The sequence below is a fragment of the Microcebus murinus genome, chromosome 16 (genome assembly GCF_040939455.1).
Source record: "Microcebus murinus isolate Inina chromosome 16, M.murinus_Inina_mat1.0, whole genome shotgun sequence".
Taxonomy (NCBI): Eukaryota; Metazoa; Chordata; class Mammalia; order Primates; family Cheirogaleidae; genus Microcebus; species Microcebus murinus.
The window spans coordinates 58,834,420-58,848,837 of NC_134119.1; the positions used below are offsets into that span (position 1 = coordinate 58,834,420).

Genomic DNA, 14,418 nt, shown 5'->3' on the forward strand with positions numbered 1-14,418 from the left:
TCACGCCTGTAATCCTAGCACTCTGGGAGGCCGAGGCGGGCGGATCGCTCGAGGTCAGGAGTTCAAAACCAGCCTGAGCAAGAGCGAGACCCCGTCTCTACTATAAACAGAAAGAAATTAATTGGCCAACTAATATATACAGAAAAAATTAGCCGGGCATGGTGGCGCATGCCTGTAGTCCCAGTTACTCAGGAGGCTGAGGCAGGAGGATCGCTTAAGCCCAGGAGATTGAGGTTGCTGTGAGCTAGGCTGACGCCACGGCACTCACTCTAGCCTGGGCAACAAAGCGAGACTCTGTCTCAAAAAAAAAAAAAAAAAGAAAAAGAAAAAAGAAAACCAAAAATCAATTAACAACATTTAAAAATCAGAGTTTACATTTCTAGTTTCTTGGGGGTGGGGGGAGTGACATCAGAGCAGCACAGGGGGCCGGTCAAGGGGGCCCGTGGATCCCCGGCTACCCCGTGTGGCACCTCACGTGGCTCCTGGACGCCAGGCAGATGGCGACATGCCCACAGCCACACCACCCCAAAGTGGCAGGGCAGGGCCACCTGCCAGCTCCTGCCCTCTTCCCACAAGTGCTGCCTCCTGAGACCACAGGGAGCGGCTCCAGCAAGCCCCAGGAAGCCACATCCACCTGCCCACCCGCCTCTCTGTCCCCATCTCACCCAGGAGGTGGGGCTGTGGAATGTCGCCGCAGCCACGCCTCCCGGCCCAGCAGCCTGGCTGCTCAGGCTCCACCTGGGAAGGCAGGGCTCCGCCCAGCCGCACCCCTCGCCTTGGGTGCCCCCAGCTCCCACACCCCAGGGTGGCCCACGTGGGGCCCATACATCTGCCAGGAGCCTGCAGACACACTCGCGGCCCGAAGTCAAGGACAATAAAATTCCTGAAACAAAATCAATAAAAGCGATGGATACCCCAATTACCCCGATGTGATTAATTCGCACTGCACGCCTGTATCCAAACATCACGTGTATCCTATAGAGATACACAACGCTTACGTACCCATCATAATTACAAAGAAAAAGGGCAAAAAAGCAATAGAAGTTGGAATCCCATGGCTTTGATTTTGTGTTTGAGTTTGGCGTTTTTGAAGACCGTGATGTTCAGAAACTATCTGTGGATTTGGTTTTTCTCATTTTGCAAGAATTCCTGGGATACTGAGAAATCACAGGCAATCGTAGCTGCAACAGGTTCTTCAGGGCCAAATGATTTCAGAAGCAAAATGAAGGAAATAGTCCAAATATTTTCATTATCCATATTATCGATGTATAAAATATGTATCATATATATGCACATTTAAAATATGACCAAAGTGAACTGGGCCAGGAAGGCTCACTCCAGAAGGGACCCGACCCCGACAGGGCACAAGTGACTGCGTGGATTCCACTCCCTACGGCCCTTGGCGAGGGTCTCAGTGTGCCTGTCACACGGGGGTCTCAGGGTCCCCCTGGCCACAAAACCCAGCCCCAGCCCAACACACATCTGCATGTTGGCATGCTCAGGTCCAACCTAGAGAGAATTTATCCTCGGTCTGGGTTGGGTATAAGCCCTCATGGGTTCGTCAGAATGCAAGACCACTGCGATCACATACTCAGAGCTCGTCGGAAGGCTCCAAGTGGTGGTTCCCCCAGGCGGAAACCAGCCCTTATATGTGTTTTGTTTGACCCACATAATTTTTCTTTTTTAAATCTGAGCCAACTTTTTTTTTTTTTTTTTTTTGAGACAGTCTCACTCTGTTGCCCAGGCTAGAGTGAGTGCCGTGGCGTCAGCCTAGCTCACAGCAACCTCAAACTCCTGGGCTCAAGTAATCCTACTGATTCTATTGCCTCAGCCTCCCGAGTAGCTGGGACTACAGGCACGCGCCACATTGCCCGGCTAATTTATTTTTTCCCATATATATTAGTTGGCCAATTAATTTCTTTCTATTTTTAGTAGAGACGAGGGGGGTGGTGGTGGTGGGGTCTCGCTCTTGCTCAGGCTGGTTTCGAACTCCTGACCTTGGGCGATCCACCCACCCCGGCCTCCCAGAGTGCTAGGGTTACAGGTGTGAGCCACCTCGCCCGGCCTGAGCCAACTTTTGATATCGGGAATTCTGCTTAGAGATTCTGATTTCTGACATCTGTTAGAAATACCGCGCCAATCAGCTCAAACCACGCAGAGCTGCGGTTCCCAACACCTGGGGCCACAAACCGGCACCGGTCTGCAGCCCCCAGGAGCCAGGTGAGCTAGGGAAGCCCCACCTGCACCCACAGCTGCGCCCCAGCGCTGCATCACCAACGAGCCCTGCCCCCACCCCATCAGATCAGCGGCGGCATCAGGCCCTCCCAGCTGCAGGATCCCGCTGCAAACTGCGTGTGCCAGCGAGGGGGCCAGGCTGCGCTCCTTGGGAGAATCCAAAACCTGATGACATGGGGTGGCGCCAAGGCAGCGACACCCCTCCCCCCAACCACCCCCCAGATCCGTGGAAAAACTGTCTTCCACGAAACCTGGGTAATATCTCAGCATCTCCCAGAGAGGTTTGCTCTGGTCTTGTTAGGATGATAGCTCTCCAGCTTACCCGTTGCCTCCAAGCCTTACGGTCTCACACCTGTCCTGCACACCTGTCCTGCACTCATTGCGGTTCTTGCCTGGCCATCAGCACCGGAGTCAGGGGGCTCTCGGACGCCTGCAGTTCCGAACACTCCCAGCAGAGGGAGACACCATGCCACCCCCCCAAACCACCAAGGGGTCTTCCCGGAGACCTGGGGAACAGACGCTGTCCGCACAGACACAAAGACCCCCTTGGCTAGACTGCTCCCGGGCCTCCCTGTCCTCTGCTCCTATCTCCCCCTGCACCTCCTGCTGTGAGCCCCACCCTGGGGGCCCTCTCTGCTCCTCTGGGGACGGCCCCTCCTTGATGGGGCGAGGGTGGGGTGGGTGGGGCATGGGGGGGTCTTGCCCAGTCCAAGACCTGGGGCTGAGACATTGCCCCAGGGAAGCACGGCAGGACAGCAGGCAGCTGGGCGGGTGTTCCTTGCCCCGTCCCTGCCCAGTGAGGAGTAGGGGGTCCTTCTCGCTGCCCCCCAGGCCGGGCCCCAGCAGAGCCTCGACCTGAGCCCCTTTCCCTCTCCCCGGCCCGCCTGGCTCCCGCGGCCCGCCCACCCCTCGATGGTGGTGCAGGGGGTCTCCTGGGTCCAGCTGGTGGCCGCCACAGAGCCACCCCTCTCTGGCCCTGCCCCTCCTTGTGACCCCAATCCTCCTCCAGGCGCTCAAAGGCGCCTTGTTCTGCATCCAGCCCCGGACAAAAGTCCCTCTGTCTGAGAAGGCGGAATTGAGGGGAGGGGGAGCCCCCAACTGGGACCATGGGGGGCCCGCACAGACCCCAGCGGAAGGGACGCCTGCAGGAGGCGGCTCAGAAGAGGGCAGCGGGAGGGGAGCTGCAGGGGACAGGGCTGCATCTGGAGTGGGGGGACAGGCAGCCCCCCACCCAGCGCCCACCCCGGAGACCCAGGCCTCTGGCTCCCTGCACCCTTGGGAGGAGCCCGGGCTGGTGCTTGGGATCCAGCCCTCAGTTTCCCAGGGCGGGGCTTACGGCCTGGTCTAAGGCTCCACGGCCCCCACCTGACCCCTACTCACTCTTCCGGCCTCTGCCCCATGTTCCCCCTGCCCTCACTTCCCGACTTTGGTCATACCAGCATCTTTGACCCTCAAGCCATGCTGACAGCAAGATATGGCCTGGAAGGGGACTTTGAGTCTCACGTAATTGCCAGCAATCCTTCCCCCAAGCAAAGCACGAGGTGAAAGAAGTCAGGTTGTCACACCAGTGTGTCACCTTCCTGCATGGACCTGCAAGATAGAGGCTCTGCTGTTAAGGGTCCCAGAACCTTCCCCCTTCCGGGTCCCTCTCTGGGCACAGGAGATTAGAGGAAGCACCTCCCCTAATGAATCCGAGAGGGCAAGTTTCAGCCCACCCTGAACTTGCACCGCACCTGAGGCTGCTGTGGCCTCAGGTGACCCCAGGGAGCCCTCTGCGCCCCAGGGGTGGGGGAGGGGGTGACGCTGTCTCTTTAAGAGCAGGAATGGGGTGGGGGAGGCCTGAGCCTTGGGGAGCCTGACTTGTCCTCTACCTGCCCAGGTTTGCTCAGGGCGTGGCAGCTTTGGATAAAGGCTGCACTCCGGCTTGGCAGCCCCGAATCTCCGGAACCTCTGCCCGCCCGGTGAGCCGCACAGGTGAGCGCCGGGCCCCCTTCCGCCAAGCCCGCTTTGGCTCTGCTCCCACTTTCTCCCGGCCACCCCCTAACTGCCCCCGCCACACAGAAGCGCTGCTCTCCAAGACCCCAGAGTCCTCCCCCTTCAAAGGGCTTTTCCGGGGGGCAGGAGACTGGAGGAAAACCCCTTCCCCTGGTGTGACCCTCCCCCGTCATTCTCGGGGGACTGGGCGAGCCAGCTGGGGTGAGGCTGAGACCCCCACGTGGGGTTGGGGTGTCTGGAAAGACTGGTGGAGTCTGGGTAGATGGGAGGTGTCTGGACTGGGGGTGCCTGGGTGCAAGGGGGTGTCCAAGTGGACCAGGGGTGTCTAGGTGGATTGGGGGCCTCCGGGCAGATGGGGAAGAGCGGGTGGATGGGGGTGTCCAGGCCTTGGGAGCCCGTGGGTTCTGGAGAGCTCTGGGGGACGGGCTTGGAGCTGTGTGGGGCAGCCATACAACCCGGAGCGGGTCAGGAGGGCTCAGTGACGGAGGGGAGGGGTGTGCCACACGCCCCTAGCAGAGGGGGTCGCAGACAGAGGGGGGCTGCCCCCCCAAGCCATCCCCCCTCCGCACTGCAGGAGCGCCCAGGGGTGAGGGCGGCCGCCCAGCTCCCGGCAGCCCCCTGCAGCCTCCGGAAAAGCGGGCGGGAGACTGTGGTGCAGAGGCCACCGAGGCTGACGCCATCCACCAGTCTCCTGTGCCGGCCGCTGGGTGATGTCATGGGAGTGGGGGATGGGGGCCTCACAGGCCGGGAGTGGCTGGAGGGACTGTGGACAGAGGCTTGAGAAGTGGCGAGTAGTCTGGGCAGGCGGTCACCGGGCTCCGTGGAGCTGCCGAGGTTACACGCGTGAATAAGCGTGAAGACTGAGAAAGTGCCTGTCGTGGGGTGACGTCTCAGTGAGCACCAGCTGTCACCACCAGTACTGGTGTCACTGTGGGGTGACAGTCTCCCGAGGTGGCTTTAGACAACAGGCAGGCCACCCGCAACCTGTGCCCGCACCGCGGTGCCGCCCTGCCCGCTCCAGCCCTCCCAACGCTCTTTGGGGTCCTGAGTGCCCCAAGGGTGCCCCCCGAGGCTCTGGGCTGTCTTCCTGCAAACCCGCGGCTGCTCAGACCAAGCCCCCGAGTCCCGTCCCGCATCTGGACTCGCCCGGATGCTGAAGATCCCCGGGCACAGGGAGGTGGAGGGGAGGAGTCTGCGCCAACACTCGGGAAACACCTGAACGGTGGTTGGGGACCCTGCTGTCCCCTCTCTGGGCGTGTGTTCTGCCATCCGTGACCGCAGGGGTGGAAGGGGCTGAAATGAGTGAAATCAGCGAGGTCACTCGACAGAGCCCAGCGTGGCGGGTGCAGCGAGTGGGAGCCCCAGCTGTGGCGGTCACGCAGGGCACAGGGAGAGGGCAGGGCACAGGGGCGCACGGGGGCGGGGGGGGGGGGGACGGCGCTGTGCCAGGCGGGGGGGGGGGACAGCGTTCCTTACACAGGCAGGCAGGGAAGCCGACCTGGGAGAGGGGAGTGTTTGCTGCCAGAGGGAGCCTGGCAGGGCCCAGGGTGGGTCAGGGGCTGGGGAGGGGTGGGGGCAGGGGGGCAGAGATGGGGGTGTGGCCGCAGCCAGGCCCAGTTTGCCCCCCCCCACCGACCCCCACCGCAGCCTGGAGATGTCTCCTCCTCCCCGAGGCCCAGCGCCCAGCCCGTGGCCTGGGGAGCTGGGCAGGGCCGGGCAGGCTCTGAGCTGCCCGTGGGAGCCGCTCCCAGAACCGGGCCTCCCGCCACCTGGCTGCCAGCACCCCATTGCCCAAACACCCCAAGGCCTGAGTGGGAGCAGCTGCTGGGGAGGCAGGCCCGGGTTAAATCCTGCTTCCTGGCCGGGCGACCCTGGCACCTACTCTCTCTCCCCTCTCAGAGCCTCAGTTTCCCCATCTGTGTGATGAGGATGACAGCGGGCAGTGCCCCCCTCACTTGGTTGTGGGGGCTTACAGTCCTGTCCAGGGAGTTGTTCCAGCCGCTCCCTTGTCAGGTCTCAGCTCTGGCCCAGCCCCCGCCCCACTCCTGGGCTCCTTCCTCTCTCTCAGCCCAGCGAGTCTCCACGCCACCTCCCGCCCCGGGGCTGAGCACCCTGGCTGGGGGCAGGGCAGGTGGTGGGCCCAGAGGCGAGGGCCTGGTGGGCCGGTGGCCCTGCTAACGCTGGACCCACCCCTGGTCCCTTGCAGGCCAGCGCTGACATGCAGGAGGCCGCCCTGAGCCTGTTCTTCCTCCTGGCAGGTGAGTGCCTGTCCCGGAGCGGCCTCCTCCCCGGGACCCCCCAGCCCGGTGGTGGCCAAGCCTCCTGCCTCTCTCACGTCCTTTTCTGCCTCCCCTGGGGAGCCGGTGCGTCTCTCGGGACAGATATCCTTGTGGGCAAGAAGTGTCACACTAGTGATTTCAAGGGACCCAGGACAGGGCTTCTTACAGCAGCAGCTCATGTGCCGAGAGTCACCCTCTTCTCCATTCTCTCTCTCTCTCTTTTTTTTTTTGAGACAGAGTCTTACTCTGTTGCCTGGGTTAGAGTGCCATGGCGTCAGCCTAACTCACAGCAACCTCAAACTCCTGGGCTCAAGCGATCCTCCCGCCTCAGCCTCCCGAGTAGCTGGGACTACAGGCATGCGCCACCATGCCCGGCTAATTTTTTCTATATATTCCAGTTGGCCAGTTAATTTTCTTTCTATTTATAGTAGAGACGGGGTCTCGCTCTTGCTCAGGCTGGTTTCGAACTCCTGACCTCGAGCAATCCTCCAGCCCCGGCCTCCCAGAGTGCTAGGGTTACAGGCGTGAGCCAGCGCGCCCGGCCTTTCTCCATTCTTCGGTATGTCTTCTGAGGACGCCAAGGATGGGGCTCAGCCCAGTGCCGCTGTGTCTTGCCTAACACCAGCAGTAACTGGGAGACAGTCACCAAAACCCTCTGTGCCTCAGTTTCCTCAGCTGTAAAATGAGGAGAAGGCTAGCACCTACCCATGGAGCCCTTGAGAGGATTGCATGAGCTAATATTTGGAAAGCACTTAGAACAGCGCCCGGTGCGGAGTGAGCCCATGTGTATTTGCTTTAAACGTAATTAAAAAGTATTAATTCGCCTTTAGCAGAGATTAGGCCGGGAGCTAAGGCAGCCGGCCCACTGCTTCCGACCAGAATCTGATCCTCGTCCTCCGCTTTCATCGCGTTTCTCTTTTCCCGTCACCCCGGGCAGGCCGTGTGCCATGCAGGGTAGCGATGCCAAGTTGCACTTTTAAGTGAAGCGTGCGCAAGCGTGTAGCGGCGCCTCACTAGCGAACGCCAGGACAGGCGGGTGTGGACGCAGCCGAATCGGGAAGATGGGCTCTGAGGATGAGCGGATTTGGGGAAGCGGGGCGCTGGGAACTGACGCCGTCTTTCGCCTTCCCAAGGAAAGAGCCCCGTTCTGCAGGACGCATGGATTAGCCGTGTGTGTGACTGGGGACATGGGACCAGACAGTGGCCCAAACGCTCCCAGATTAGGCCCTATATTTTAAGGCGGCAAAATGCTGCCATGACCCAAAGGTGCGGGGCTGAGTGGGCAAGTCCACATTTCCACCGTGGGGCGTGCCGTCCCCAGGGGACCCGGAGCCTCCACTGGCCCTGCTAAGCCAGCGTCACCACCTCCCCCCTTCCCCGCTTCTCCCCGCCAGGCCTGCCCGCCCTGCACGCCAACGACCCGGAAGGTGAGTCAGACTGGACACCCCCCCCCCCGCCCATCCCACCCCACCTCCTCCCCTGGGACCCCGGCACCCCGCCTGTTGTCCCGGGTCCATGTTCCTTTTTCTTTCCTTGCAGATAAAGACAGTCCTTTCTACTACGGTGAGAGCCGGTGCCCCGCTTCACCTCCCGCAGCCCCCACATGCTGTTCCATGCCAAGGGTTGGGTGAGGGTCTGATGTGGGTGACACAGAGGCAGGGTTGGGGACTCGGATCGGGGCATCGAGTGGTAGACGCGGTGCATTAAAGGGACGAGAGATGGCAGCCTGGTCCTGGGAAGGCTCTGTTGCAGCGAGAGGGTCAGACAGGTGGGGGGGATGAGGACAGGCCACAAGGAGCCATCGTCTCGCTCAAGTCAAGTGCTGGGGGGAGGCGTGACTTGGGAAAACCTCCTGGAGGGGGTGAGCCGTTCCACCAAAACCTTCATCGGGCCTCCAGCCTCTGCTGGTCCGCCCTCCCTCCTGGCCTCCCTCTTGGCCTCCCTCCCGCCACACCGGCCTCTCTGATGCTCAGACACAGGGGACTGGCTGCAGCCTCCGGACCTTTGCTGCCCCCTCTGCTGGGACGGTCCCTTCCAAAGATCTACACGGCCCCTTCCCTCGCCTCCTTCCGGGCCTCTGCTCAGACACAGCCTCCCCCAAGGGGCCTTCCCTGACCGCTCCCTCTAGACGGGCTGCCCTCTGTCCCCTCCCCCACTCCTCTGCAGACGGCTCACCTCCGCGTGAGCTTGCTTGTGCGTGAACTCGAACGTGAGCGCCTGTTCTCAGGCAGCACCTTGCACGTCACAGGTGCTCGGGGCGCATTTGCCAGGTGGCGGGGGGTGGGCGGATGAGGAGGACCCAGGCTGGCATCGAGGTCCCCTCTGCTCTCCCCCTACACTGGCACAGCCTCCAGGTCGGCGGGCTCATCTGCGCGGCGGTTCTGTGCGCCGTGGGCATCATCGTCCTCATGAGTGAGCGCAGGAGCCGGCGGGGGCTGGGGGGGCAGGGCCAGGGTCCCCTCCCCTGACCACTCACCTCTCCCCAACAGGTGGGAAATGCAAGTGCAAGTTCAGGCAGAAGCCCAGGTAAGGCGGGTGCAGGCTCCGGCATGCCCGCCTCATGCTGGGCAGTCACTTTTCAGGGGACATCTCACAGAAAGAGGCCGGGCCTCGAGGCTGGGCCCCACACGGTTCCCGCTGCTGGGATTTCCCGGGTTTATCATTCGTAGTTAGTAGTCCTCAGTGGGCTCCAAATCCTGAAATGCTTTGGTCCCTGGGATCTTACGACCCCTCGATGGAAAACCAGCCAGGAAGCCGCGTGTGGGCAAGCTGAGAATCTTCTAGTCCTGCGGGAGGGGGCAGGTGGGGGCAGGTGTGGCGATCACCACCTTTGTCTCCCTAGCCACCATTCGGGGGACGCTCCGCCACTCATCACTCCAGGTAAGACAGGGACAGCGGGAACACGGGAAATGAGGTGTGCGTGCAAACGCACACGCTGGGAAGAAAGAAACTCAACCCACCCTCGCACGCTGACCCTGCCGCCTCTCCCAGGCTCGGCCCATAACTGCTGAGGACCCACCAGCCGGAAGGGCGTGGAGAGCCTGTCTCTGTCCCCAGGTCCCCGCTCTGCGCAGGAGCCGGAGCTCCAGGCTGGAATTCTCCCTCCTGTCCCCAGACCCCGTCGCCTCTCACGGGAGGGTCTCTTTGTTCAAGTTGTAATCTAAAAACGGTCTCGCCTCTGGCCCAAGCAGCCCCCTGACTCCCTGTGTGTGCGCGGGGTTGGGGTTTGGGGGGGCCAGGAGGAGGTGGCCGCGCCCTGGGCGGGTGGCACAGAGGCTGGCAGCTGAACTTCGCTGCTGGGAAGAGCCCCGCGCGCAGTTCAAGGGTTTCTAGTGGTCGAACAGGGGTGGGGGTGGGGGGGCACTTTGAGAGCAAGAGCGAGCTCCAACCACAGGGAGTGCCGGGACACTGGGCGGGGGGAGGGGGGGGACACTGGGACAATCCCAGGGAATCAGGCTGCAGGGCCCTGTGCCAGGACGACGTGCTCGCACAGCTGTGACCACAGCGGAAGGCCCCAGGACCCTCCCACGTACCCCCCGAGACCCCTTTCTCATGAGACCTTTCCAGATACCAAATGTCCCTGTGAGACCTTCAAATAAGTCCCCACGCTCCTCCAATATTGTTCGACGGCCACGTGCTGTGAGAACTTCCAAGCCTCGGATTCCTTTGAGACTCCCGGTCCCCAAGAAGGCATCGAAGGTGTCCCCACGAGCCAACCCGTAAGACGCCCCAAACTCTTCAAAACACCCCAAAATGTCTCCTCTAATGCTCTGAGACATGACCTCAAGAAGAGACCCACAGTAAACCGGCGACCAGTCCCCTAATCAGGCCCTTCCATCCCTCAAGCATCCCCCAAGGGGCCCCCCAGTAATCGCAAACCCACACTCAGGGCCCCCACAGTGGCTGCCGGTGGCTTCCCTGGGGCTGCCTCCCCCGCAACCCAGCACTGCTTGGAGACCCGGCCCTCCCCCGTGCCCTTCACCAGACCCCCTGTCCGTGTCCCTGTGACAATGGGCCAGGCGGTGCACAGAGCATTTATTGAACCACACACTTTGCCGTTCCCCTGCCGCCCGTCCGGCAGTGGTGCCCGGGGCTCCCGAGACGCCTCCCCAGGTCCCAACCTTCGTGGGAGGGACCCACGGGCACCCCGGCAGCAGCAGCAGGTGTGAGGGAGGCGGGTGTCCCTCCACCTGTCGAGGTTGGAGCGCTGTCCCCTTCTCAACACGTTCGGGGGAGCGGGGACAGGGGGAGCGGAAGGGGACGGTGACACGCATTCGGGCCGCAGCCTGCAAGGTGCCCCCGGCAGGAGCCCCGGCCGAGACGCTGCTTCGGATCCAGAAGGGCGGCCTGGAGGGTCCCGTGGGCTGAGGCCGAGACCGTGGCCACAAGCGCCGCGGAAGCATCCGGAGGCCCGACGCCCTGGGCCAGCCCGGAGCCACACGGCTCTCAGGCACTGAGGTCGGTCTCCCGGTGCTGGTAGATCTGCGCGGGGCCCTTGAAGCAGGCGGCGAGCAGGAAGCGCCTGCCGGCCACGGCGAGGTGGGCGAAGGCGCGGGGGGCCACCAGGGCCGGCGGCCCCAGCTCCTGCAGCGGCTCCAGCAGCCCCGTGTCCGGCTCCAGGCGGAACACCTGGCTGAAGGCGAAGTCGCTGCCCAGGACGGCCAGCTGGTCCCTGGCGACCAGCAGGGGCTGGAAGACGTGCGTGCCGCGGGAGGGCAGCCGCTGCAGCAGGCGGAACATGGAGCCGTCCCAGCGCATGACCTGGGGGGCGGCCGCGGGTGAGGGAGGGCCTGGCGGCCGGGAGGCCCCGAGGACCCTGAGCAGCTCGGGGACAGGAGCCTGCGGGTCCCCAGACCCCCACCACGTTCTCATCTTCCTAAAGAAAGCACCGCCCAGCGGCCCGGGCCACAGCCTCGGAGACGTCTTGTCCCTCTGTCCCCTCCCTCTGTCCCTCTGTCCCAACCCCTCCCAGTCAGATCAGGGCTCTCCCCTGGCCGCACCCCACTCCGGAAAGAGCGTGCTGGAGGGGCGGGCGGGGTTCGGGGTGTCAGGGTGTGGGTGGGCACGGCCGTGGTTAGGTGTTGGGGTGCCCGGAGCTGCAGAGCCAGAGCCTGGCTGTGGAGTCGGGATCTCGGGGCTGGTGTCGGTGTTGGGGGGACGGGGGCGGGTTCGGAGTCTGCCAGCCTGGAGGGGCACCGCGTGGGTGTCCGTGTTGGGACGGGGTCGCAGGGCAAAGGGCAGCGTGAGGGAGGGCCGGCGTGCACAGTCTGGTGCGCAGGCAGGGCCGTGTCCCCGCCCGCTCCCCTGCACCCCCCCCCCGCCCCCCGGCCGGGCCCCGCCTCACCATGGAGTCCCCGATGTAGCGGGTCAGGCACAGGAACACGTCCCCGCCGGCCCGGAAGTGGCGCGTGGCGTACACGTCCTCGGCCTCGGGGATGTCCGTGCGCCTCTCGAAGCGGCCGCCGGCCCAGTGGAAGAGCACGGGCCGCTGGGAGGCCGAGGCCAGCAGCAGGTGGGGCCGGCCGTCCAGCTCCAGGGCCTCGGCGTCCGTGTCGCGGCGCCAGGCGTGCAGGCTCTGGCGCGGGTAGAAGCCGGGCCCCTCGAGGCACAGCAGCGTGGTGCTGCCCGCCTTGGAGGCGTCGGCCACCACGAAGCAGGGCTGCCCGTCCAGCCACAGGAGCTCGGCGTCGTTGGGCCGCAGCAGCCGCCGGGGCGCCAGGGCCTGCGTGGGGGCCAGGCGCAGGCCGGGGCCGGGCCGCGCCCACAGCTGGGAGCCGCCCCACAGGCGGGCGGCCAGCACGAAGAGCCGGGGGCCCAGCACCAGCGGCTTGCAGGACACCACCGACGGCGCTGTGGGGGTGGGGGGCAGGTCAGGCCGCCAGGCAGGGCCCCCCCCAACCCCCGCGGGCTGGCGGGCCGGGAGGGGGCTCACCGGACAGCTCCTCTGCAGGCCGGAAGCGCTGCAGGCCGTAGTCCCAGGACAGAACCAGGCAGCGGCCGGCGAAGGGCTGTGCCAGGACCACGTGGGGCTCGCCCTGGTAGGAGAAGGTTTCCACCCCCAGCGCCGGCTCCGCGACCGTCTGGAACCAGGACAGCTCTGGGGGCGGCAGAAGGGCGTCAGGCGGGTCCCAGGGGGGCCCCGAGGGTCCTCGTCACTGAGCCTCGGTTTGCTCGTCCTGGAAGCGAGGGCCACCCTGGGTGCTCTCCTCGTAGTAGGGACGTTCAGGTGGGATCTTTACCTATAGCCGTGTTAACTCACAGCGACCCGGTAACCCTTGTTTTCCACGCTGTGTGGCGTCACCGAACAATCCCTTAGAAACAGTGCGTCTGTCAGTTCACGTCACAGTATCGCTGGGAGGTAGGTCCTGCTATTACCTCCCCTTTACTGGTGGGGAAACCGAGGCTGAGTGGCAAAGGCAGCCCGTTGCCCGACAAAATACATCCTTCCCGTCCTCCAGGAACTGGGACTGGAACTGCCCCGCTGGAGGCCACATTGTGCCCACACCCTCCCCGGCAGTCAGGTGCGGCCACTCGAGCCCAAGCTCCCAGGGGGACAGGGGCAGGAGTGATGGGTGTTATGTTCGCCTCACTTGCTTGTGCGAAAACAGCCCGTCCTGGACTTGGTCTGGCATGTGGACATGCTACAACCTGTTTTCAACAATAAGGACGATGCCCGGGGCTGCCCTGCTGCCTGGACCGCTCGTCTCGGACTCTGCTGTCTTCAATTTGCGGGATTTTGAGCCTTGTTACCCGCAGCTCAGCCTTAACGACAACTTCTGTACCATGACTGCCCAGCTTGCTGATGGTGGAGCCAGGCGTTGACTCCCGGTGGTACTATGTCACTCTACCTGCCGGGCCCTGTTTCCAGCTGCCAAGGTTGAGGCAACGAGCCAAACCACCAAGGATGTCCAGCCAAAGGGGATCTTTTAAAAGCGGCCATCAGATCACCTCCTGCTTAAAACCCTCCCTGGCTCCCCATGGCCCTCAGAATAAAGTCTTCTCTCCTCTCTGTGGGTTTCAAAGTCCCTGACACCTTTGACCTCATCTGTGTCCCTCCAGCCACTTGTCCAAAGCCACACCTGCCGCCTTTTGAGCCTCAAACAGGGCAGGCTCTGTGCCGCCTCGGGGCCACCATGCATGCTGTTCCCTCTCTCTGGAGTGCCCTTCCCTCCGTTCTTCGCTTAGCGAGATCCAGATCTAATGTCCCTTCTTCAGAGAAGCCTCCTCTGGCTCCCGTAGCACCTTAATCTCTCATCACTCCCTGCGTTTGTCACAACGGGAGGGTACATTTATTTGTGGGTTATTTATTTAACGTCTGTCTCCCCAAGCCCCCGGGACTGTAAGTCCAGGAGGCCAGAGCTCAGGGCTGCGTCTGTCACCACAGTGTGGCCGTCACTTCTCATGGAGCTGGCTGCAGAGGGGACTTCAGTGAATGTTTGCTGAGTAACTTAAATCAAGAGCAGCCCCTAAATTAAATCCCCTCTTCCCGTGAGTCCCGCGGGCCAAAAACAGGTGTTACGCTTGGCTAATAATTATTGCCATTATTGCATTAATTGCATCTGTGTCAAGATCCAGATTCAGGCTGGAACTCAGACGTCCACTCCTTCAGGAAGCCCTTCCTGTCCCTCCGAGTGGCTCTGGCTCTGGGCCTCCCGTAGTCCCCCGGGTCCCCTGTCCTGGCCCGACCCCTCTGCCTGTCCCTCCCCATCTCCACCCAATAACGTATCCTGGGCAGTCGCTGTCTGGAGGTGGGTCTGCCTCCCCCTGCATGGTGGCTCCGTGAGGGCAAGGCCCAGGCTGTCCTTGTCATGCTGCCCCCTCCCCACTGCCCAGCACCCACAAAGGCACCCACCTGTGTTTATGGAGAAGCCAAAGGAAAGTAAACATAAGTGATGTTGCACAACAGTGC

General features: G+C 62.9%; 2 protein-coding genes and 1 long non-coding RNA gene across 3 annotated transcripts in view; 2 read left to right on the forward strand and 1 right to left on the reverse strand.

Moving 5' to 3' along the window:
* Window positions 1-4,095: 4,095 nt before the first annotated feature.
* Window positions 4,096-9,699, forward strand: FXYD3 (FXYD domain containing ion transport regulator 3). Its single transcript, XM_012775073.2, has 8 exons — window positions 4,096-4,209; window positions 6,437-6,488; window positions 7,904-7,936; window positions 8,049-8,072; window positions 8,847-8,921; window positions 8,999-9,035; window positions 9,352-9,389; window positions 9,501-9,699. The coding sequence occupies exons 2-8, from the start codon at window positions 6,449-6,451 to the stop codon at window positions 9,518-9,520; spliced, it is 267 nt and encodes an 88-aa protein (XP_012630527.1). The 5' UTR covers window positions 4,096-4,209; window positions 6,437-6,448; the 3' UTR covers window positions 9,521-9,699.
* Window positions 9,700-10,525: 826 nt separating this feature from the next.
* Window positions 10,526-14,418, reverse strand: part of LGI4 (leucine rich repeat LGI family member 4) — a 9,112-nt gene continuing 5,219 nt past the window's right edge. The window contains exons 7-9 of the mRNA XM_012775065.3: window positions 12,442-12,606; window positions 11,854-12,359; window positions 10,526-11,270 (exon numbers count right to left, since the gene is read on the reverse strand). Of these exons, the coding sequence (XP_012630519.1) occupies window positions 10,956-11,270; window positions 11,854-12,359; window positions 12,442-12,606 (986 nt within the window). The 3' untranslated portion in view covers window positions 10,526-10,955. The remainder of the gene's footprint in view (window positions 11,271-11,853; window positions 12,360-12,441; window positions 12,607-14,418) is intronic.
* On the forward strand, window positions 12,264-13,630 carry LOC142861080 (uncharacterized). The gene is made up of 3 exons (XR_012912452.1): window positions 12,264-12,867; window positions 12,968-13,030; window positions 13,175-13,630. It is a non-coding gene; the product is annotated as an uncharacterized LOC142861080 (long non-coding RNA).